We start from the raw sequence: 26,111 nt of genomic DNA, 5'->3' as shown, positions 1-26,111 counted from the left end.
AGCCATGCTGGAGTGCAGTGGCATGATCTCAGCTCACTGCAACCTCTACCTCCCAGGATCAAGCGATCCACCCAACTCAGCCTTCTGAGTAGCTGAGACTACAGGCATGCATCACCATGCTCAGCTAAGTTTTGTATTTTTGGGGGGGCGCAGGTAGAGATGAACCTTCACTATGTTGGCCAGGGTGGTCTCAAACTCCTGGGCTTAAGTGATCTGCCCTCCTCGGCCTCCCACAGTGCTGGGATTATAGGCATGAGCCACTGTGCCCAGCCTTGTTTCTTTATTATGATTCTATCTGGACAATGTAATACCTCTGTACGTAACAGTTTTGTGTTGGAAAACGAGAATGCCGAAACAATGGCTCTGGCCCAAATCTGAATCCTCTCAGAAGCTGTGAGTGGCATGGACCCTGAGAAGAAGTCTGGAGCCCAGAGCAATAGACAGAGTGAGACATACAAAATCATCTGAAACCATGATGGCAGCTGGGTTTCCATCTGCTTCCCTGTGTTGACACACATGTGGCCATGATCAATAACTTCAGAATCACAGGTTATAAACCATCATTCCCCCAGGTGACTGCAACAGCCAGCAAATGATCTTGCAGCCCCAGCCTCCCTCCTCCCATCCATACCCTCTGCACCACCAGTGATTTTTCAAAACGCAAATCAAATCATAGCCCCATTTTAGTCTGTCAGTGGCTCTTGGTCACACCCAGGTTGGACTCCACATTTGCTGGATTGGTGTACATAGTCTTTATGTGCATCTGATACCTGTCTCCTCGCTCAGCCTCACCTCATGCCCCTTCTTCCCTTTCCCTCCTGGTGTCTCTTTGCCAATACCTATAATTAGACGAGATAACAAGACATCCCTGGGCTTGCACTCCAGTAAGCCTTCTTGTAGTTCTCCCAGCCTCTGAGCCTCTTGCATTCCTCAGTATGCATGCACATGACTTTCCTTTCCCAATGCAGCCCCCTCCCTGCTCCTTTCTTCCTGTGGATAATTGTGGCTCATGCTTCACTGTTCAGAGAGGCGCTATCTGTACAGGAAAATCACGGGCTCCAAAGTTGAAATGCCTGGCTTGACTCCAGGCTCCACCTTTCACTGCCAGTTCCAGGCCTTTCTGGGTGCACCCAATGACAAGGTTTCTCAGTTTGCTTTCAGTAAGGCGTAGCCAACGACCTGAGCAGTAGTGCTAGACTATGAGAAGGCTGTGTGTTCTTTCTGGGACTGGCGCATAAAACCTCCTATTCATGACCCTTTGGTGCTCTCTGCCCATCTGTTGGCTAGAAGCGAAGGACCTTTAGACCCAAGACAGTAGTGGAACCATAAGATGAAAAGAGCCTGGGTCTCTGAGTGCTCTTACAGAAGATCATCCACCAAATATCCACCTTAAGCTATCATGTGAATGAATGAGAAATAAACTTCTGTGTTAAGATGGTCAAATAGGAGCTAGGATAACTTTAATACATTAGCTTTCCAAGTTACTTAGCCGATTCATTCCTTGGTGACAATAGTGGGGTTAAGAGGATTAAATGAACTAATGCATGTGAAGTATTTGGCACAGAGCTAATAATACTAAGCCCCAATATATGTTTGCTGCATATTATTATTATTATTATTATTATTATCATCCCTCCTTTAAATAAGTGCTACTGCTCTTGGAGAGCAGAGCAAGGCCAGCCTGGTGCTTTTTCAAAAGCAAACATCTTACCTTTTAACTTCTTGCACGTAGTCTGCATTTCTGTCAAAGAGGTGGGTCACAGAGTCTTTGATTGCTTCATGCTTGAAAGTAGAGGCTGTTCCAAAGACAGTCACATTGGGGACAGTGGAACACAGCTGAGCCACAGCTTGACCCTGCAAGGAAAAGATAATAGCTATGTCATACACAGAAGCCACCAGATCATAGCCAGTGTTGCTGGGTGTAGAGTAGGATTTCTCCATTGGCACTATTGACTTTTCTTTTCTTTTTTCTTCTTCTTTTTTTTTTTTTTTTTTTAGAGATGGAGTCTTACTCTGTCACTCAGGCTGGAGTGCAGTGTGCAGTGGTGAGATCTTGGGTCACTGCAACCTCTACCTCGTAGGTTCTAGCGATTCTCCTGCCTCAGGCTCCCAAGTAGCTGGGACTACAGGTACATGCTGCTACGCCTGGCTAATTTTTTGTATTTTTCGTAGAGATGGGGTTTCACCGTGTTGCCCAGGCTGGTCTTGAACTCCTGAGCTCAGGCAATCCACCCGCCTCAGCCTCCCAAAGTGCTAGGATTACAGGCGCGAGCCACTGTGCCCGGAGGACATTTTTAAGGTTGGATTAGTCTTTGTGGTAGGAGACTGTACTATGTGTTGTCAGATGTTTAGCCCTCCTGGCCTCTACCTACTACATGCCAGTAGCATCCTCCCAGTTGTGACAACCACAAATGTATCCAGACATTGTAAAGTGTCGCCTGGGTGGAAGGACAAAATCTCCTGTGGTTAAGAATCAGTGGCGTAGAGGAAAGTCAATGGGAATCAGATGAATCCAAGCACCAAGACTTAAAAACTGGTGTCTTACAATACCACCTACTTCACAGGGCTCTTGCAGATGTCTTAGTTTGGGTACCACAGAAGCCGACCCTGAGATAAGGATTTGAATGTAGGTATTTTACCTGGACAATGATCTCAGGAAATAACAAGGTATTAAAGACAGTAAAAGAAGGCAGCCAATAAAAGATGTGTTACCAAGGCCATATCTACCATGTATAACTGGAGCTCAATCCCTCTGGGGAACCCTGTCAGCAAGTGTAGAATACGCCTCTGAGTTACCCCAACCATGGGCAAGGAAGCCAGAGTATTTATCCAGCATCTTTCCATCTGATACTTGTTGAGGGCTGCTTCTGCAATAGTAATTCTTGTGCCTATCTGGCTTGTTCCAGTCAAGTGGGCTCCCACGGCAGACAGAAGTCCTAAGCAACCTTCGGCATGTTAAGTGCAGAAAAGATAGGATGTGGCTGACTGCATCTTCTACAGGGAAGTGTTAAATAAGGTATTATGCAACACAGGTCAAAGACCTGGCACAAAATGTGACACTTAGATAATACATCCTAATTACCTTTCCCCCTTAGGGGCTTATTATATCCATTGCCGAGATGTCCAGGCATATAGAGAAAAGGTCAACACAAGTTTTAAATATTAAGCAGTCCAGGGGAAATCCAAAATGCAGTTAGGAGCAGGTTTATTCTCCCATATCGCTTTTTCAGTATGGTCAGAATTGAAGTCATTGGACAAAATATTGTGGTCATGTATATTCAGACATTTTCCAGTAAAACCCAGTTTGCTGGTAACTAAGGTGCATTCTAATACCAAGTGTTGTCTCTTTCTGGTGTTCCATCTGCCATTTTAAGGAGGGAAAATATTCTACCAGCGTCATCTGTGATGTTAATTTCTGCCTATCATCTTATTTTCATGTCTTCATGCTGGCGGACTAAATCAGGTTGGCAGGTCAATTTATGGAAATGTTATCTTATCACCCGTTGCAATTAAAGGCAACATTGAGAGAATCACAGAATGTCAGAGTTGGAAGATCATCCAATTACCCCCTCCCCATGACTGCTCTATAGATAAAGGGAAAGACATTCACAAAGGTTAAGGTTACCCACTTTTCAGAGGCAAATCTGGGATTCAAAGTAAGGTCTCCTGGTTTCCAGTTATTACCACTTTCCATTGTTATGCTGTCTACTTATTTTGACATTTTAAGCTAAGCAGGCTTTAAAGTTCCTACCTAAAATAGACATGTTGCTGGCACACTCCCTTGGAGGTCAACATTTCAGAATATGGGCATGAACCTAAGACTCTGGACAGGCTATAGTTTTCTGTCCTACGAATAGCATTGATACTTGTTTAATTCTCCTGCCTTCTAGATTTTATAAAACAAAGAGAGGACTATCTTTTCTAGGGAGTGTAAATATCAGCAACCAATGCAGCAATTCTCTAAAATTTGCTGGCCTCAGATATGTCATAGTTATAGCTCCATATGGACAGGGCTTGAGATAACCTTCTTACTACTGGGATGGGAAATTACAATTAGTTCCAGTCTCCCTATATTCCCTTCTGCCCTCTGTCCTTAGGCAAATAGGACATTCATTTATTCATTGAACTATTTTTCACATTTCTATTCTGTACAGCTTGCACTGTGCTATGGATTGCAGAGTGTCCAAAATGATTGGCATGTGTTAATCTCCAGTCCCAAGCTTCCCACTGAGTCCTGGACTTGCATCTCTATCGTTTTGGCATTTGACTCCACCTGGCTGTCCCAAAAGCAACACATCACACTCAGTTGATCCAAAACCTAACTAGTGGCCATCTCTGAATGAGTTACTCCCTGAGTCAGTTTCCTAGTGCTACTGTAACAAAGTTCTACAGACCCAGTGGCTTAAACATCAGAAATTCCTTTTGTCACAGTTCTGGAGGCTCAAAGTCTAAAATCAAGGTATTGGCAGGGTTCGTTCCTTCTGAGGGATGTGAGCGAAAGATCTATTTCACGCCTTTCTCCTCAGCTTGTAGATGTGCCTATTCTCCCTGCATCTCTCCACGCCGTCTTCCCTCTATGACGCTCTTGTGTCCGAATTTCCCCTTCTCATAAGGACACCAGCCATATTGGATGAGGGCCCATTCCAATGACCTCAATTTAACTGGATTGCCTTTGCAAAGACCCTATCTCCAAATAAAGCGACGTTCTGAGGTGCTGGGGGTTAGGGCTTCAACATATGAATTTGGAGTGGTGGGGGTGGGATGCAATTTAACCCGTAACACTCCTGTTACTGTGTTTCCTGCTTTAGTGGATGGACTGCACCATTCCCCAGCGCTAAAGCCAGGAATCTGGGCAGCATCCTGGCCTCCTCTTCCTCCCTCACCCCCACGTCCCTATATTCAGCAAGTGCGTTATCTCTTTGTCCTCGACAGCTCTTGTAACTGTCTCTTCTTAGTCTGGGTCTTCACATTTCTCACCCTGGACTATGACAACACTCCTCCACCTGACCTGGCTGTTTCCAAAAGTCCTTCTGCGTTGAGAGTGACATTTCTCAAACACAACGCTGAACACGTCATTATTTATTTTGGACTTCCCAGTGTCCATCACGGCTTTCAGAATAAAATGCACACCACCTAGTTTATCACACAAGACTGGTCCCTATTATCTGACCCAGTCTCCCTCATTCACTTATTTCCTCCACTTTTCCAATCTCTACTCCCTAACACACACTGAACTTTAGCCACCAAGATTAGCATTTGCCACGAGCATGGCATTGTGCAGCCCTCAACCCTGGCATTCCCAGAATGACCTTTCATCTTACTTTTGTTTGTTATTAGAGACACGGTCTCACTCTGTCACCCAGGTTGGAGTGTGTTGGCTCAATCATGGCTCAGTGCAACCTTGAACTCCTGGGCTCAAGTGATCCTCCTGCGTCAGACTCCCCAGTAGCTGGGACTACAGGTACATGCCACCACACCCAAATAGTTTTGTTTTTTTGTTTTTTTGTTTTTTTTTTTTTTTTAGATGGAGTTTTGCTCTTGTTGCCCAGGCTGGAGTGCAGCTGCACAATCTCGGCTCACTGCAACCTCCGCCTCCTGGGTTCAAGCGATTCTCCTGCCTCAGCCTCCAGAGTAGCTGGGATTACAGGCATGTGCCTCCATGCCTGGCTAATTTTGTATTTTTAGTAGAGATGGGGTTTCTCCATGTTGGTCAGGCTGGTCTTGAATTCCCGACCTCAGGTGACCTGCCCGCCTCGGCCTCCCAAAGTGCTGGGATTACAGGTGTGAGCCACTGCGCCCAGCCTTTTTAAAATTTTTTTTTTGTAAAGATGGGGTCTCACTATGTTACCCAGGCTGGTCTAGAATTTCTGGCCTCAAGTAATCCATCTATCTTGGCTTCCCAAAGCACTAGGATTACAGGCATGAGCCACTGTGCCCAGCCTCACCTTCTTTTACTGAGGAAGAAGCTGAAGTTTACAGAGGTTAGGTGTCTGCTCCAACACTAGAGTAACAGCTTGATCTGCTTCACTCCTGTCTGCCACACATGCCAGCTGAGCAACGTATTGGCACCTCTGTTCACTTGTCTAAAATATTTGGATAGCAGTACTCTACACAGTCTAGGTTTACTGTGAGATTATGTGATATAATGCATCAAACTGCCTGAACAATCAATGCTCAATCCATGCTTGCTATCACTACTCCTAAGTCCTCTCTTACTATTTTTCTTGGTCTTATTACATTCACAGTAGCAGCATATCCAGTATCCTGCCATCAGATCCTGCAATGACCATGCTATTTTAGCATCAACAGCAGTTTCCCCACATGCTTTCCCCCTTCTCATTATGACCTCCCTTCCTCTTTCTTCCAATCAGGGCTATTCCCACTCAAGCATCTCCATCCTCAGAAATCCTTTCCGGCATCCCAGATAGAGTTGGTTGCCCCCTTTTGTGCCCCTTTGACTTGTGGTTCTTTTCTCCCAAAGTGTGGCCACCATGGCCTCTGTGGCTTCTGCCTGCCCCATCTGTGAGCTCTGTGGGGGCAGGGACCGTGTCTCCAATGGCCCTCTGCTCCTGTGCCCAGCGCAGAACCTGGCACATAGTAAATGTCTGGTAAAACTTGGTGGACGGATGCATGAGAAACTGGAGGAGTTGAGTGTATGGGGGCAGCACTTCCCAATGGTTTTGGAGCCTTCATGTCCTTTAGTGTTGTCGAGTTGGAATAAAGCGTAGATTTAATTAACCTATGCAGGTTCTGACTGAAGCAGAACTTCACTATTTCTATTTTAAAGAAAAACATGCACATGGTAAAAAAAAAAAAAAAAAGAGATAATATAGGTAATCCAGACCACTTAGGTACTTATATTACTATATAACATATAATATGTGAGTATTAGATAACAGGTAAATATATAATATGACTTATAACTAGAATAATGTACAATTAATATATATAGCCATGATGTGTGTATGTATAATTATATATACATAATATATACTATCTATTTAATAAGGAATATAGAAATAGAATTGCTAATAACACAATTAAGATTAGTATGTATATAAGTATTATGTATAATATATAATAATCTATACTATTATATAAAGATTAATGGATGGAAAACACAAAATCATCACCTGTCTACTTGCAGTCTTTCTGTTCTCCATCACCTGTCTCAGGCAATGAGAGGCCCTGAGAAGATCTTCAATAAATTTTAAATAATGCTCAGCATTCTGTATTTAAGCAGAAAAGTGCCTTCCCACACATTTATAGAAAATCCGTATTCTCCCTTCTCCAACTCCCGAGGTGAATGCAGGATCAGCAGCTCATTTATCCTCATTTCTCCTACGTGCCTAGCAAATAGCATGGACTCAATAAACATTTGTGGAAGACAGAATGAACTTTCAATAAAAAGGACCTTGCAGTTTACTTCCAGAACCAGAACAGAAAATGAACAAGACAATCCATTCTCCCAGTCACTGCAGTAAATGACGATTTGCATGCGCTTGTTTTTAATGGATTTTCCTTCCTTCTTTTGAACGTAAGAATTCTGCAACACATCTGCCCTTCTCTTCCCTTTGGCTAACAATACAGCGTTAATAGCAGCTGCGGCTTCTTTTGTCCCACCATGAGGCAGATACTGTACTAAAGTGCTTCGTTAAATCCTTAAACCACCTTTAGTGTATTTTTGTCTTCTTTTCATACCTAAACATGGGGATTCAGAGAAGAAAGTTGGCCAAGGTTACCTGGTTTGTGAATGATAAAGCTGGAAGTCAAATCTAGGTATCCCTGACTCCAAGGCCACTCTGCTATTCACCTTCTTATCTGTGCAGATGAGCCCTCAAGTTGCCATCTTAGAGACAACCGCGGGTCTTTGCCATCAATTACTCTTTGGATGGCTTTGTCTCAGGTTCATATGGGCGAAGAGATTTTCAACCAGATGTTAATCCACTCAATCCTTATTGCAGAGCTGCTGGAGTCTCCTTAATCAGAGCACAGGCAGCAGGGAATCCAGGGACTGTGGTAACAAGGGAGCTGATTTAGGTCCCTGAAATATATGACCCTGATCGACAGACTGGCAGTTTAAAGCAAGATCATATTCCAGCATGTAAACAAATGATTAGAGGAGTGAATCCATCTCTTTAAAGGCTTACTACACTGCCTGGTACATATTAAGTACTGAGTAAGGAGCAGTTTTTAGCTATAACAGTTTTGAGATTGGGATGGGGCCCAGTTGAAATTCTTTTTACCCATTAAGTGGGAATTTAGGCTAGATGATCCTACCAGTGCACTGAGATTCAGGATTTAGCATCGGAAACTCAACTAAGTAAGGACAGAGAACGGATGGCCTAGGAAAATCTCTATAATGTAAATACTGTCTACTCCTCCAGCCTTGTTTCTCATTGTATTCCAGAACTCTACCTTGACCACAAGGAGAAACAGTCAGTTCTTCCTAAGTGCCACCCTCTCTTTCACTGTAGGATCTTTGTACATACAATCCCCACTGCTTGGAATCCTCTTTCCTGTCTTTTCTCCCAGTTTATTCCTTGTATCCTTTGAATCTCAGCCTCTCTGTTGCTTTATTGAGTCATTCATTCCATCACTACAGTGCTTTTTTTTTCGACGGAGTCTTCCTCTGTTGCCAGGCTGGAGAGCAGTGGCACGATCAGCTCACTGCAACCTCCACCTCCCGGGTTCAAGCAATTCTCCTGCCTCAGCCTCCCGAGCAGCTGGGACTACAGGTGCCTGCTACCATGCCCGGCTAATTTTTGTATTTTTAGTAGAGATGGGGTTTCACCATGTTGGCCAGGATGGTCTCAATTTCTTGACCTCATGATCCACCCGCCTTGGCTTCCCAAAGTGCTGGGATTACAGGAGTGACTACAGTGCTATTTAATGAGCATCTCTACTGGATCAAACATTATCAGAGGTGCCAGAAATATAAACAAGTTATTTACACATATGGTCCCTGTCTTGGAACTTGCATTGTAATGAAGATGACAGATATTAATAAAATAAACAAACCATTAAAAGTACAATTATATACCTAAACCATGAGAATGAGAGTGCCAATTCCACTGAACCATTAGCAAAAGACTGCATTGGGGCACTATGGTTTTGGACATATGCAGACAATGAAGGGCATGCATTAAAATGGAGTGTGCGGGCATGTCGGAGGAGATAGATAAGGACAAGGAAAGAACTCACCTGTGGTCAAGTTTCTCAAATGGGTTGTGTGACTAGGGGCAAGCTCATGTCTCTGTGCCTTAATTTCACTTTTTTTTTTTTCTGAGATGGAATCTTGCTTTGTTGCCCAGGCTGGAGTGCAGTGGCACGATCTCGGCTCACTGTAACCTCTGTTTCCCAGGTTCAAGCAATTCTCCTGCTTCAGCCTCCTGAGTAGCTGGGACTACAGGCAGATGGCAGCATGCCCAGCTAATTTTTGTATTTTTAGTAGAGATGGAGTTTCACCATATTGGCCAGGCTGGTCTCAAACTCCTGACCTCGTGATCTGCCCGCTTTGGCCTCCCAAAGTGCTGGGATTACAGCTGTGAGACAGCACGCCCAGCCGGTTTCACATTTTTAAAATGGGAGCTTGGACTTAATGATCTCTATGGTCTCTTCAGTTCTCAGATTTCTTGATCACATTGACTAGTTATTTAGCTGGACCAAAAATAGTCTATTTGGAGGAATCTCTTATAAAGTATGAAAGTTGAGTCCCTATCCCAAGTTTGATGAAAATGGAACTTTCTATTACTAACTTGACCATTTTCAAGATCATCTTACAAAGAGAATTTTGTATATCTCTTCCAAAAGTTGTTTTCAGTGTTAAACAGCTCATGAAAACCACAGATCATTAATGTAGTCAAAGAATGGAAATGAATTAGCAGAACGAGCTTGTGAATGTTCGGAGAAGAGACCTGGAGGAGATGGTGAGGTAAGATTTTCTTCTTCCAAAGACTGTCAGTTTATTTTTGCATCTTCATCGATGCATAGAGGTACTTAGATGAGCAAAAATAACTGAAAATTTTTGTACTTGTACAAAATCAAGTACATTGGATGCATGAGCCATACTTAACGTTTTTCTTACGACAGTACAGGTTCTCACATTGAGATACAGACACAGAGTCAGAAACATTTTTTTCAGATCACGCTGTCATTTGTCTGCTCGACAATTCAGTGACTCAGTTGTAAGAAGAGGAAATTCAAACCCCACTGTGTGGGCGGATCCATGTGACCTGCCACCAAAGGCAGCAAAGACTATATTCTATGTTCTCACCTACAATGCTTCAAGCATCAGTCAGTTTTCCTTTTTCTTTGTTTGTCACTGCAAAGCTGTTGACCTACACGTGACATGTGCTGTGACACACAGGTGCTGAGAATTTCCACGGCAGGAAGTTATGGGGGTGCATGGCTGAGATAGAAGAGAGGGAAGAAAAATTGAAAAGAGTGGGACAGGCATTTTTCAATTGCTCAAAATATAAGTATGGACAATTTTTTTTGTTTTTGTTTTTGAGACAGAGTCTCGCTCTGTTGCCCAGGCTGGAGTACAGTGGTGCGATCTTGGCTCACTGCAACCTCCACCTCCTGGGTTCAAGTGATTTTCCTGCCTCAGCCGCTCAAGTAGCTGGGACTACAGCTGTGTGCCACCATGCCTGGCTAATTTTTGTATTTTTAGTAAAGATGGGGTTTCACCATGCTGGCCAGGCTGGTCTCAAAATCCTGAACTTGTGATCTGCCCTCGTTGGCCTCCCAAAGTGCTAGGATTACAGGTGTGAGTCATGGTGCCCGGCCTAATTTTTTTTAATCCCCAAAAGATGTAGACATATTCTTTGAGAAGACTTGGTGGATGGTATCTAATTTTTTTCTCTTTTATTCATTGTATGGATCCGTACTTCTCAGTGTGTGGTGCCAGAGCCAGCAGCCTCAACATCACCTGGGGACTTGCTGTAATGCACATGCCCAGGCTCCACCCCAGACTTATGGAATCAGAAACTCCCAGGATGGGGCCCTGCAGCCTGAGTTTGAACAGGCCCTCTAGGGGATTCTGATGCAGCTGAAGCTGAGAACCACTGACGTAAATCATCGTGGTAAATCACTGGCACATTCCCTGTGATTTAGAGGAGAAAGGCCCCATGATGCTCAGAATATCTGATAATCATATTTTATTTAAAACCTGGATATGGCCTGACTATTCGTATATAATTATACATTCCCTGGAGAATTCTAATGTGCTGACAGTGCTGAGATCCACTGCTCTATAAAGGCATCCTTCTTCTAATTTGCTCAGTTATGGCATTGTAACAATCCACTTCCTCTTTTCCTACTTGAAGCTGACATCAGAGTCCATGGGTTTAGTGTGTGGGATCCTGTAGATCAGGGCATGACCAACACAGTCTTCTGTGATCAGAGAAGCAGGAAGAGAAAATAAGCCCCGTCCCCATTAGCAGGATCTGAGGCTCTTGATGCTTGGCCATGGTACACCGGGTTTTCCTAGCCTGTCACAGCTCTGCTCCAGCAAGTGACTGGGAAGATGACAATTTAAACCTTTTATTCTACTTAGATTGCTCTGAGCTCATTGCAAAGGTCCTGGATTAAGAAGCAAGTGAGGCAAAGTGGTGAAGCATATAGGTTGATTCATTCAACTCCAGCTGCACAGAACTTACTGTGTACCTGGCAGGGCTCAACACACCCTATAAATAATAGCTCATTCGATCCTCATCACAACCTTTATGGGGTAGGTATTAGTTCATCCTCATTTCCCAGATGGGAGAACTGAAGCACAGAGAAGTTAGGTAACAGCCTAAAGTCACACAGCAATACCAGGGAGAAGATCTGAATCCAAGTAGTCTGGCTCCAGCTTCCACAATTTAACCACTGCCTTATGCTACAGGACAGTTGTGGGTCTGTAGGCCAAAAGGAGAGAAGGAAGGGGAACCACCTCTTCCTGGTAAGTTATGCTTTGTCAAGCACTGTGCTGGGTACTTTACACACATCTTATTCTATCCACCCAACATCATATTGCCATCTGGAAGAAAGGCTCAGTAAGAGCAAAGGAACTTACTCAAAGTAATCTTGCCAGGATCATTGGAAACTGATGCTCAGAAAGTCTAAGTACTAGCAACTGGAAGTGGTGAGGTTTAAATGCAAGCCTCCTTATTGCTAAGCCCAAGTTCTTTGTGCTTTGTTACCGACATCCAAGGCAATGAAACAGAAAATGCGACGATGCAGAGGTTGCATAGTGAGGTAAAGCTCCTGGCTCTCATACCTGAGTCAGTCCTGGGTTCTCACTGCCTGGTTGATCTCAGGCAAGATGAGCCTGAGATCAACCAGGTAGATTCCTCCTCTTTAGATCGAGGATGATACTGGCTACTCCACAAGGCTAGGTTTGGGTCAATGTGGGTAACACATGTGATGTGTTCACCCAGGGATGGCCCAGAGCAGTTTGCTCAATAAGCTAGTTTCATCCCCTTTGTCCTCCAAGGCTATCTCTTCTGGGAAGCCTTCCCAGAGTTCCCCAGAAGAGTTAATCTCTTTCTGCTTTGCCCCAGACTCACTCATGTCACCACCCAACCATCCTTTATTCTGTACCCTAATTCTCTTCTCCTGCTTGCTTCTCTTCTCTAGTTTTTTGCCCTCTCCTCTCCTCCCTTTCATCTCCTCCTTTCTCTTCTCTGTCTCTCTCTTCTTTAAAAATTTCTTTTGTATCTCCCATTAGGCTGTAAACTCCTTGTATTAGTCTGTTCTCATGCTGCCAATAAAGACATACCCAAGACTGGGTAATTTACAAAAGAAAGAGGTTTAATTGACTCACAGTTCTACATGGCTGGGGAGGTCTCACAATCATGGCAGAAGGCAAAGGAGGAGCAAAGGCACATCTTACATGGCAGCAGGCAAGATAGTGTGTGCAGGGGAACTCCCTTATATAAAACCATCACCTCTCGTGAGATTTATTCACTATCATGAGAACAATGTGGGAAAGACCCACCCCCATGATTCAATTACTTCCTACTGGGTCCCTCCCACGACATGTGGGGATTATGGGAGCTACAATTCAAGATGAGATTTGAGTGTGTACACAGCCAAACCATTACTCCTTCAGGAAAGGACCACATTTTACTGCCTTTATATCCACAGCATTTGGCTACTGCATAGGTCTCAGTAAGTGCTGGAGAATGGAGGAAACAACAGAAGAGTCAGAAGTTTGAGCAAAGGCAAAGGCAATCAAAAGGAACCACAATGTAGGTCAGAGGGCAACTGAGGGCTGGAGTGGAGGATGTGTGTCCTTTCTTGGAAAGTGGAGGTTTGGAAGGAAGGTTTAGTGGCTTCACGGTCACCTCCCTCCCTTTATCCCTTGGTTGGAGTTGGACGAGGTCTGCCCACTGAGATACAACCTGTTGGTATCATGGTTACAACTTTACATCAGTGGTGGGGGAAATTTATGTGCATGCCAAGGGCAAATATTTTGTTGTTTTTCTTTTCAACCATGCACATGGAGTGGGGAGAAGGGTAAGATGAGGGTGACAATGGAGGGAGAAACATAGGAAGAATGTTAAGATAAAACAGTTGTGCATGTAGAAATACATTCCACAAAGAGCCACCAGAGCTGAACTGTAGCACTGGCTTTCCCTAGGGTGGTTTGCAGATGCTTCCTAAGCTGGACTGAGTGAACCTGGACCTGTCCCTCGCTTTGCTGCTCCCACCCCATGTCCACCTGCAAGCGGAAGCCTGCTTCCAAGATTCAGGTCACCTGTGGGGACAGGACATGTTCATGAAGGGATTTGGCAACAATGACGCCCTCTCCCCAGATAAACTCAGCTGCCAGCCAGTGCCCGAGATGCCTGATCAGATCCCCCTCAGCTGGGTTTCCTGACACCCCGACCTCACAGAGCACAGCAGGCAGCTTCAGGATCAAGGGTTGGAGGGAGGTGACTTTTGCTTTCCCAAAGCTTCTCCTAGGAGGTGGCTCCATGAGCCTGGGCCTATGGGATGACACACCAGTGACAGCCCCTCCTCTGCTCTAGCCGAGAGAGAGAGGTCAGTCCACTTTCACTTCATGGTATGTTTGAGGGTCAAGCCAGCACAGAGTTTTGTTGTTTGAGCAATAAGGACGGGCAGCCCCGAGATAGGGAGTGGGAGAGGAGCACTAGTATGGCCCTGGAGGAAGAGACTATGGGAGATCCCCGCTTTCAGAACAGGACGTAAAGCAAGCTAGCTCTGAAGGGAGCCTTGAACAGGCAGGAGCAGAAAACCTGAGTTCTGATCCTGCTCTTGCCGTTTCAGGGCTTTGTAGCTTACGCCCCTCAAATGTACTGGAAGGATGGGAACAGAGTCTCCGAGGGTCCTATGTGATGGTAGCTCGGCAATGGGGAAAGAGGACAACATGGACTTTGGAGTCAGACAAACCCAAGTTTGCAGCCTAGCTATGGCACTGACAGGCTGTGTTACTCTGGAAAGCTACTTCATCTCTCTAAGCCTCAGCAAACTCACATACAAACAGGTTAGCATACTTAGTACCGTGCCAAGCATAGTGGATGCTCGGTAGATTTTAGGGCCCTGCTCTCTCTCTCTATTATTATTATTTTTTTAATACAGGTTTTCAATCTGTTGCCCAGGCTGATGTACAGTGGCATGATCATAGCTCGCAGTAAACTCAAACTCTTGGTCTCAAGCAATCCTCTCACCTCAGCCTCTCATACAGCTGGGACTACAGGCACTTGCCACCATGTCTGGGTAATTTAAAACAATTTTTTTTTTTAATTTGTAGAGACAGGGTCTCACTATGTTGTCCAGGCTGGTCTCCAGCTCCTGGCCTCAAGCAATGCTTTCACCTTGGCTTTTCAAAGCACTGGGATTATAGGCATGAGCCACCATGCCTGGCCAGCTCTGCTCTTCTTACTCTAAACACTGTATCATTCCGTTTTATGGTCTTCGGTCTACTAATTCCAGGTTAAATAGCTTTTTTCAGGCCCTCTGGGATTTCTGATTGTCAATGGCAGGGCAGGGTTGGAAAGGTTCAGTCTGTAACCATAGCTACCCCTGATCTACCCTACCACAGTTTTGTGTGAATTAGAAAGACAGGCTAGTATCTGTTGCCAGGCAGAGCTGTGAGCCCTAGCAACTAGAGTGTGGCCACCTCTTGCTTGCCCCATGGTTTGATGTTTCTGTGCAGTGTACAGCCTGTCCAACTGCACATGGCAACTCTGCTAATCAACCCTTGTAGAGACCGTAGCAAGGCTTGTGTCTGTCATCAGCAATACTCTCCAAGTGAGGGGCACTATGCATGGCCACAGGACAACCCATAGCCCACAGACTGACACACTGCTTGAGAGTGGGACTCCAGCAACCGTGGAGCAGTCCAGTCCACCAGATGGCAAAGTCCCCTTCACAGGGCTCTAAATCAAGGAGTGCAGGAATATTAGAGTCACTTCCAGGCTGGCTGCCTTCCATGTAGTGCATTTGGATACATTTCCTGGATGATGGTATTTGCATGGTGGGATGCCGGATTCTCATTTCCAGCCAAATTACAATTTGCACCCACAGTTTGAAGTTGTGGTTTTGATAAATGCATCTCTTTCAACCAAAACAAAACAAAAACAAAAACAAACAAACAAACAACAACCAAACGACTCAAACTACTATCATGTAGGGTGACCATATAATTTATTCTCTAAATTGGGACTCTTTCTGAGAATGAAAGGGGATACTAATTAATTCCCCTTGATCAACAAGCATAAACTGTATCTTAGGCAAATTGGGTCATACAGTTATCCTAATATTAAGTCAAGGAAAATAATTAATAGGGTGGCCAGGAGAGAACGGCAGAGGGGCAGCATCAGTGGGACTTGGATTCTGATCCTTGGATCTACTGTTAAGCACTTGAGGGAACTTGACCTGGTTACTCTGAACTGATAACCTTAGCTATAAAGATGGGATGATATTACCTACCTCACCAGGTTACCATGAGTGTACAACAGACAAGTGTGCATACAGCCTTGCACAGAATCAAACACAAAGTGGGGGCTTAGGAGATGTAAGCTCATGTCCCCTGCTCCTTTCTTTACCCATCTCCTACAATGCCTGTACCCTACACACGGGGATTTGTACACCAGCATGCAGCAGCACCTGGCAGAAAGCAAATGCATTTACTTGGGACGATCGTTTTCACAGCTCAGCAGCCTGCCTTCCTGCCTGGCACGGGTGTCCATGTTTGCTGAAGGCACCTCAATAACAAGGCCTCTCAACAGGAACAGGAGCCTGACCTTGGTCTCAGCACCTTCTGAGGTAATCAACAATTCCATTTCAAAGTACCTGCCCTGAACATGAATGACTCAAATGCTCAAATCATTGCTCCATTTCTGCCAGTCCTCAGAGATCAGACATCGGGACTCTTTCTGTGACTTCAGATCCTGCGGCTGAGGTTCTGTTCCGGGCGGAACAGGACCCATCACAGCTGGAAGGTGACATCGGAGGCTTCTGGATCAGAGTACGTTTTAACTGTCAGTCTTGTAGGGAACTGGAATGCAGTGGCCAGGTCTCCAGATAGAAATTCCTACTGGGATGTTTAGTTCTATTCATTTCACCTTTGCCACCTTTCCATTCTCAGACCTGCCTTCTTTGTAGGACAGGACCCTTTTCAAAGCTCTATGTCCTGCTGTTTCCTATTAATGACAAACTTTCAAAGTTAACTGGCTTTCTTTGCGAATGTAGTAAGAGGAAAATTATTTCACTCTTAATATTGTTTACAAAGCCATCCCCCTTGCTCAAAGACTGGCATCACCAGGACCAGTGCTGTCGTCAGTCACCTCTTATCTGGAGCCCCTGGCACACAGCCAGGCACATAGAATTTGTTCATAAAAACATGGAGATGAATGAATGAATGGATGAACGAATGATGATTTCTTCACATTTTCCCCTCCTTTGACATCTTAGTAATGCAATGCCCTGTTCCTTTCATGGTATGCTCTCTGTCTCACAAATTTTGCACGTTTGTTTCTTGTTTCATTCAGTGGACATTTATGTGCCATGTACCTAAGTGCCATGCCCTGTGCACCTACTTTTTTATTATTATACTTTAAGTTCTGGGATACATGTGCAGAATGTGCAGGTATACACGTGCCATGGTGGTTTGCTACACCCATCAACCTGTCATCTACATTAGGTATTTCTCCTAATGCTTACCCTCCCCTAGTCTGCCACCCTGACAGGCCCTGGTGTTTCCCTCCCTGTATCCATGTGTTCTCATTGTTCACCACCCACTTATGAGTGAGAACATGCGGTGTTTGGTTTTCTGTTCCTGTGTTAGTTTGCTGAGAATGATGGTTTCCAGCTTCATCCATGTCCCTGCAAAGGACATGAACTCATCCATTTTTATGGCTGCATGGTATTCCATGGCGTATATGTGCCAGATTTTATTTATTCAGCCTATCACTGATGGGCATTTGGGTGGGTTCCAAGTCTTTGCTACTGTGAACACTTCCCTGTACTGGGTAGGTTCTGGGAGCACAAGGTGGCATGTTCTAGAGGCAGACCACCTGCAGAAGTGCCCCTGATTACATTTACTAGACAGCTGGCATTGGGAACATCACGTAGGCATTCAGAGCTTTTGTTTTTGTTGTTTTTGCCCATGTGCATGGTAATGGTGTCTCTTGAAGGTGGGTGTAAGGAGTAAAGGAGATGACCACAGTAAGGGCTTAACAGCCTGCCTGGTACCAGCTAATATTAATGGTAAGGACTTCAGCTCCTTACCTGTCTCTCCAGCAAGATCATGGACCAGGCATAGTCCCACATGGGGCAATCCCACATGGGGGGCCAAGACAGAGGCAACATGAAGAGCACTGAAAACACAGCTCTGGAGACTCTTAGGACCCAAAATGTCCTTAAGTCATCCACTCCAACCTCCCACCTGGTGCAGGAGGAGCTTCCTGACTCAGCTTCCTCCTATAATATTTCCAGGATGAAAACTAATGAGGTGGAAATGGAGCACTAATTGCCTCTCTAGTCAGCCCGTTCTATTTTGAGGCACCTCTAATTGTTAGTAGGTCTTATTTATAATATGCTATCCGCAGCCTTCCTGTAAATTTTGCTCTTAGGAAGCATGACACACAAAACTATAGGCTTGTATGTCTCACATGCCTTCTTACTCCCTGTTGATATTTCCACAACGCTCCTGCATCGTGGATCTTCTCTTTTCCAATCTGAGCATGTTTAATCCCTTCAACTCTTGTCTTTGGCAAATGGCACTACATCCAGGGGACAGTGGCATGGAAGGTGATAACCCTCTTAAATGTAGCAGAGCGGAACCATCTGCTTCTACTTGAGCATCAGCAGTTCTTGATATTTCTTTGTTCACAGCCTACTTTTGTATAATACAATTTTGGGTAGCATGCTTGACTGATAAATTGAAATGACACTAAAAACTTAGGCGAGATTACATCGCCATTCACAACCACAGCATAACAACATCTCACAGTCTCTACGATGACACTTACTGTCACTGACACTTAGTTTTGCCACTTGACTTTAGAACTTCTTAGTGGTCTGACCTGGCTCTTTTGATGCATGTGCACAAGATGAATTTCTTACATGGTCCAGTAAAACGGTGATCTTCCTCAGGCAACGCCTCAATTTAGTACTCACAGCAAGTGGTATTGCACGTCATACTGCATCTTTGAGCTCTATCATGTCCACACTTTGATGGACAGGCAGGACATGCATATTCAATTGTACCAAAAATGAAACGTACCCATGGGTTAAAATATGGTTGTCCACTTTGCCGAAGTTTTGAAGTGCACAGCTAGCACAGGATGAGGGCAACACATTTCCAGGACCACAGGTTTATACGTCAGAAGCACGGGAAGACCGGGGGAGAGGTGATTGGTTTGGTTTCTGTCTCCCTTTCCTCCTCTCATACACCTACTGCTTTTGGCCACTATTTAGTGGTTGCAGGTCACAATCAACAGAAGAAGTAAAGGCACATCAGTCATGGTTTAAGAGTTTTTTTTGTTTTTTTTTTTTCCTGCTTTCTCATTTCCAAAAAGCTCATGGAATGACTGAAAACAATTACTTCTCCAAGAGCAGCAAAAACTCTGAACATTTTAGTAGGTTCTCCTGATACACTTAAACATCAGAGAATGAAATGCTACATTTTGCAGAAGGACCTACTCTGACCTCTACTAAGCTCTTTAAAGTATTATTATGAAAGCAACATGTTTATGCCACTGTAAATCATGAAATCTGGAAAATACAGAAAACTATCAAAATGTCAACTACAATGCGATATCTTAGAGATACCCTAGATAATTTGGCTTATTTTGTTACAGTAGTTTTCTAATATGTATTATCAATTTTTTTTTTATCCACAGAATTGGAATCACACTGAATACACCACTAGGTACCCTGATTATCTTTTTCTTTCTAAGCTTACGTTGTGAGCATTATTGTGGGTCATGACAAATTATTTAACACCCAATTTTGAATGGCTATGGAATATTCTATTATATAGAAATACCGTAATTCCTTTTAACCAACTGTCTTATAAGAAATTATGGTGTTATACTATTGTAAACGGTATTTCAGTGAACATTTTTTGTATAAGTATCTTTGATTCTAAGTTTCAGAAGCCAGAGTCTAGGTCCGTCTTACCTATGACTGTACACTTTGTGTCTAGCTCATTGTTGGAAGAACTGCTGATGCTCAATGTTTGCATAGGGACTGGCTGACTGTTTGACTAACTGTCTGGTTATCTCTTTAGAAGATATTGCCAGTAGTGAAGGTTGCATCCTGTCTTTTATTAGTATATGGCAGCCCTACCAGTATGAAATCGTGAGATCAAAGGGTTCAGTACAATTCCAAAGAAAATATTTGGGGCAGCAAAGCAAGAATTTCTGTCATCCTGGTTCACGGAGGGATCAAGTGGAACCTGCTGGGGGCTGTTTCTGCTTTGGTATTGGGAAATCAAGCACAGTCACTGGCATAATGGCTTACAAACTGCTTTCAGTAATGAAACTGTGTCTACATGTAGCTCACATGTTGATGATAATGTACTCACTTATTAATTCTACATACGAATGTATCCTCCCCCTGTGTAATTAAGAACCTCATTATCATTACATAGGATAGGTAAAGTTCATCCATTTAATTTGATCCAACACTTGCCAAGCACCTACTCCAACCCAGACCCTGTGGTACGTGGTGGAGGCACAGAGATGCTAAGGCCCATTCTGATTTCAAGAAGACCCCTCTAGCACAGGAAGACCTGGGATAATTGCACACATTAGTGCCTGGGATATAGAGGCAGTTAATGCTTAGCTGCTGGATGGATGGACAGACAGATGGACGAATGGACAGATGGATGGATGCACAGATAGATGAATCTAATAAGGGTAATATTAGAAAGATAATGTAGAGGGCATAGAGGCAGAAGAGCGAGAGGGGCTCCCAAGAGGAAGTGACGTTTAAATGGTGAATAGAAACTTGCCAGGCAGAGGAACAAGGGGAGCTAGCATGGCTCTCAGGGTGGAAGGTTGAACAGTGCAGAATTACACAGAGAGGGCTGGAGAGAAAGCAACTGGGGAAGGGGATGATGAGGAGAGGTGTTTGTGTTCATCTTGGCTGATCATCAAAGACTTGTTCAAAGGGTTTGAATTTCCCCAGAAGTGGACCCTAGGGTAAAAATGTGGGTGCATGTAGTTTAGTTGGAACGGGTCTCAGGAAGTAAGATGAACGAGTTAGGGTGGTGAGGCAGGGAAGGGAGGAAAGCCTACGAAGTGGCTTACCCCTGTGAACAACAAAGCTCTATTCTAGTGGGGACCCTCTGAGAGGTGACACAGAACACACTTCCTAACTCTCCCATGGAGGGGGAGCACACTCAGGAATGTACCGCCACACTCTTATCCCGCACCTGCTGAGGGATGCTCCTGCGGCATTAACTCAGGGCTCTTGCAACCTGCCTGAGCGTGGGCCAAACTGCAAACCAGGAAACACCCTCAGGCAGAGCTGCAGGCATCTGCCTGTGTGAATGGGGACTGTCAGCACCGACCTCAGAGATGGGGATATGGCTGTGTCTACTACACAGCCCAGTGGCCAGCAGGCTAGATCTTAGCAAGCAAGCTCTGTGACTAGGAAGAAAATCCTCTTCCAATGACTGAATCTTGATGCCAAGTCCTGCCTTGGATGTTTGCAATTTCCCAAAGCTTTGCAAAGTGCTTTCTTCCTGCTTTCCACATAACTGCCTCCTTGTCTCTGCTTAAATGTCACCCACTCAGTGAAGACATCTTTGATGATTTAATGTGCAGTAGGTCTCTCTGCCTGATATTCTCTATGATAGCATCTTGATCCTTTTATACACACACACACACACACAGTTATCACGTGTATATATGTGTATGTTTGTGTGTATATATATAGCCATCCCCAGTATCCTCGTGCGGCTGGTTCCAGGAGCTCTCTGTAGATACCAAAATCGACAGGTGTTCATGTCTCTGATATAAACTGGTAGCGCAGATGTGGTGGCTGCTCACACCTGTAATCCCAGCACTTTCAGAGGCTAAGACGGCTGGATTACCTGAGGTCAGGAGTTTGAGACCAGCCTGGCCAACATGGTGAAACCTCGTTTCTAATAAAAATACAAAAAGTAGCCAGGCGTGGTGGTGGGCACCTGTAGTCCCAGCTACTCGGGAGGCTAAGGTGGGAGAATCATTTCAACCTGGGAGGCGGAGGTTGCAGGGAGCCGAGATAGCGCCATTGCACTCCAGTCTGGGCGACAGAGCAAGACTCCATCTCAGAAAAAATAAAAAAAAAATAAAAAATAAACTGGTGTAATATTTACATATAACCTATGCACATCTTCCTGTATACTTTGAATCATCTCTAGATTACTTATAATACTTGGCACAGTGTAAATGCTATGTACACAAGCTGTTATACTATATTGTTTAGGGAATAATGACAAGGAAAAAGTCTGTACCTGTTTAGTACAGATGCAACTATCCATTTTCAAAAAAAATTTTTGACCTGTGGTTAGTTGGATCCACAGATACGAAACCCATGATATAAGGGGCTGGCTATATCTTATTTACACACACATGCTATGTGTATAATATGTATATGTGCGTGGGTGTGTATTTGTCTGCTCTATAGCTATGTGCCTTTCTCCCTTACAGATGGTCCTTGAGGACAGTGACTATTTTGTTTGCCATCGCATTCCAGATACCTAGCATGCCACCTGGCACATAGTACATGCTCAATAAAGATCTGCTGGGTGACCCAGTAAGGTCCACCACCTGTCTCCTGCTCCCCCTGGCAGAGGAAGGCAGAGGCAGGTTGGTCTCTCTGCTGGTCCTCCTCCACAAGCCCAGACCTCTGGGTCTAATTGTCTCCCCATGCTGTGGGGTCACGTGGCTGGGGAGGGATCCTGAGTGAGCATAGGTTGTATGCAAATATTAGACCAGTTTTTATCAGGGACAGGGAGTAGACTGGCCTCTGTTTGGCCCTGTGAAGGGGGGTCCACGTCTGCACCGAACATAGCCTTTTTCTCATCGTGGGGATGGGCTCTAGAGAACAGGGCTCCTTTTAGCTGCTGCTCTTGAGGCTTAAAATATTTCCCGTTCTTAATGCATTCCTGACTGGACGTGTCTCCTAATCAACTCAAATCCTGGCTTTCAGCCTCACTGGTGTAATTAATTCCCTGGAATGTTTAGAACTTTCTGTAGGAGAACTCAGGGGTTCCTGGGAAGTAAGGCTTGCCAGATAAAATTTGTGTTTGCTAAATCCAGCATCTCTCCTGGGGGTCGACCTTCTGTTGGGGCTCTGGAGATCTGGGAGTAATGTGCCCACCTCTTTAAGCTAGGGTACCTTGGTGCATCCTCCCCACTCTGCCAGCCCCATGAGCTTCACCCCTGCCCTCCCACTGCCCAGCTGGCTTCTCAGAGGCCAACATGACCCTATAAACCATTGAAAAAGACAGCCCCTAGCAAGGTCACCTTGATGCTCTCACAATAGTTGAGTGGGCAGAGGCAATGAGCAGATGGGTAGACCCGTACCTGCTGTCTCCTTTCTCATTTCCTGACCTATCTTTGTGGCTTAAAACACAGGATTTGAGAAGGACCTATTTGAGTGTGAATTGTACCTCTGTCTTTGCCAGTCATGTGACTTTGGGTGACTGGCTTTATTTCAGTAAGTTCTGAGTTCTTAAATCTCAAAATGAGTTGATAAGAATACGTTATACCTCACAGAGTTGTGAGCAGAAATAAAATAACGAATACAAGGCACTGAGCGGCATGCTTGTCAAAAATGGAACGTGGAAAAATACGTTTCCTTGCTTAATTTTACATATATATTATGCATACAAATTTACATGATAAAATTTGAATAATTGCTCGTTGGTATTATCTTGGAATTCATTCATCCATCAGTTTATCCATCCAAGGAGTTATGAATAAAACTCAATTAGTGGGGCTGGGAGTAGAGAGAGTAGAGATGTTTTAGGAAACTGACATTACAGGAAGAACCAGGGCCCCCGTGATTTATTTCTGGCTGCCTATCTCGCTTATCACCACCTGCCCCTGGCTTTGGCCATACCCGATACTTGCAGCTCTCTCAAAGTATCATGTTCTCCTGGGCTTTTGTGCCGTGTTCCTTGGCTACCTGGAAAACTCCTATTTAAGAACTCTGCTAACCTATCATTCCCCCACTCCGCACAGGAATTAATCATTTTTTTCCTGTGAATTACTTTCGTTGGTTCTGTTATTGCAGACTCCACACTCCATGCACATATTTAGTTGCTCGTTGGTCTCCTGCAGAGAACTGGGAACCCTCTCAATGCAAGCACTGTGTCTTACCCATTTCGTCTCTGCAGGGGCTTGTACAGGGCCAGACACGGAGTGGGCCCCCATCTATAGATCTACAGGAGTGTTTCAAATGGCTCTCAGGTTCATCGGGGCCCAGAAAGAGTTTTTAGACTTTCTCCTTGGAAAAGAGCAACCAGAAAGGTTTTGAAAGCCCTTGGTAGACTGCGCGCGGGCTCTCCCCTGTAATCCCAGCACTTTGGGAGACCGAGGCGGGCGGATCACAAGGTCAGGAGATCGAGACCATCCTGGCTGACACGGTGAAACCCCGTCTGTACTAAAAACACAAAAAATTAGCCAGGCATGGTGGTGGGCGCCTGTAGTCCCAGCTACTCGGGAGGCTGAGGCAGGAGAATGGCGTGAACCAGGGAGGCGGAGCTTGCAGTGAGCCGAGACTGCGCCACTGCACTCCAGCCTGGGCAACAGAGCCAGACTCTGTCTCAAAAAGAAAAAAAAAAAAAAAAAAAAAAAAGAAAGCCCTTGGTAGCTTCTCCCGATGGATAAAGGCTTAGACGCCACTAAGTCTTTCAGAAAAAGTGAAATCCAGGTTTTTCCTTGCACCGGTTGAGACTTGCATTTTGCCACCATGTTCCAACCCCATGTAGAGTTCAGGACGATCATCTCCAGCGGAAATAGTTTCTAGGCTTTTTCAATCATGTAGGAAGCCCCCAACTTTCTCCCTTTGTCAGAACAATGAAGCCCACTCTAAAAAGCAGTTTCCAGGAGACAGGGCGATGGAATTGTCAGCTCTTTGACATAGAGGACATTCCTGTACCGTGGACAAAGTCTGACACTTGTGAGAGAGAAAAGGAGGTAATGATTTTTTTTTTTTGAGACAGAGTCGCGCTGTCGCCCAGGCTGGAGTGCAGCGGCGCGATCTCGGCTCACTGCGGGCTCTGCCCCCCGGGGTTCACGCCATTCTCCTGCCTCAGCCTTTCCGAGTAGCTGGGACTACAGGCTCCCGCCACCACGCCTCGCTAATTTTTTTGTATTTTTAGTAGAGACGGGGTTTCACCGTGTTAGCCAGTATGGTCTCGATCTCCTGACCTTGTGATCCGCCTGCCTCGGCCCCCCAAAGTGCTGGGATTACAAGCCTGAGCCACTGCGCCCTGCCGTGTTGTTGCCCATTCTTAAAAGACTGTATCCTTTTCCCCTTCATTCCCTTCGCTTCTCATTCCCTCCCCCTCCTTCAGACATCAGTCCTCAGTTTAGTCCCTGAGCACAGTCATCTTGGGTCCTCTAGACCAGGCGCCTACGTCCTCATGTTCTGCGGCAGATTTCACTCCTCCCTCTAGTACCAATCACCACTGCCATCGATGACTAATGTGCCTCTTTGTAAGTCTATAGCATGTCCACAGGACTGCAGGCTTCAGGAATATGGGATGAGACCTGAGTTTGCTCACTATGGAATACCCAGAGGCCAACACAGTTACCCCCAGGGCTTGTACTTGACAGATGCTGAAAGAAAGAGATGGAGGTGGGGGGTGGAGAGAAAGAATAAAGGGGAGAAAGAGAAGGAGGAAGGGAGGAAGGAGAGAAAGAGGGAAGGAAAAGAAGAAGGAAAGAAGTAGAGAGAAAAAGAAGAAAGGAAGGAAGGAGAGAAGGAAATGGAAAAGAGAGGAAGGGAGACAGAAAAACAGTGGAAAAAAAAGGGAGAGAGAGATGGAAATGGACAGAAAGACAAAGGTACAGAGAGGCAGGGAGGGAAGGGAGGAGGGAAAGGGAAGGAGACAGGAAGTATAAATCAGTTTGTTGGGGTGGGGTGGGGAGAGGGACATAGTGAGGGGCAGGGAGTGCTCAAATTTCATCTCTCTATCCTGCCGTGGAGTCGGACGCCCAGGCATGTTGAGAGCAGGGGGGTGAGTGCAAGGAAAAGGGAAACCGCCAAATTTGCCATGACATGAGCTGAAAATGAACACAATCAGAGTGACCAGTGGCCAGCCTGGGTGATGGGGGGCTAGGGCCAACAGCCTGGTGGGTGTCAGTGAGAGCAGAGATCACGCGCCACAAAGGCAACGAGGCTGCTTCTTGCTACACACCTCCCTTTCCCAAATGAACTGATTTTTCTTCTTAATAAAGGCAATAATAATCTGAAAAGCAACTGTGGCCTTTTGGGTATGTCACTGGGAAAGTGGATGGGTCCCCAGAGTCATATAAACCCGGCCAAGAGTAGTCCCTGTGTTTGGAGTTCTCAGCATGTATCCAAGGGGCCAGAACTATAGAGCTAAATTTTCCCTAAAGTCTAATTATTTCATATGTGATCAAGGA

At 45.1% G+C, this 26,111-nt stretch overlaps 1 protein-coding gene across 1 annotated transcript in view; it reads right to left on the bottom strand.

Moving 5' to 3' along the window:
- VAT1L (vesicle amine transport 1 like) overlaps positions 1-26,111 on the bottom strand; it is a 193,355-nt gene that overhangs the window by 118,048 nt on the left and 49,196 nt on the right. Inside the window, exon 4 of the mRNA XM_012505583.2 lies at positions 1,712-1,854. Within this exon, the coding sequence (XP_012361037.2) occupies positions 1,712-1,854 (143 nt within the window). The remainder of the gene's footprint in view (positions 1-1,711; positions 1,855-26,111) is intronic.

The sequence above is a fragment of the Nomascus leucogenys genome, chromosome 2 (assembly GCF_006542625.1).
Source record: "Nomascus leucogenys isolate Asia chromosome 2, Asia_NLE_v1, whole genome shotgun sequence".
NCBI lineage: Eukaryota > Metazoa > Chordata > Mammalia > Primates > Hylobatidae > Nomascus > Nomascus leucogenys.
This window is presented reverse-complemented; position numbering and strand designations above follow the sequence as displayed.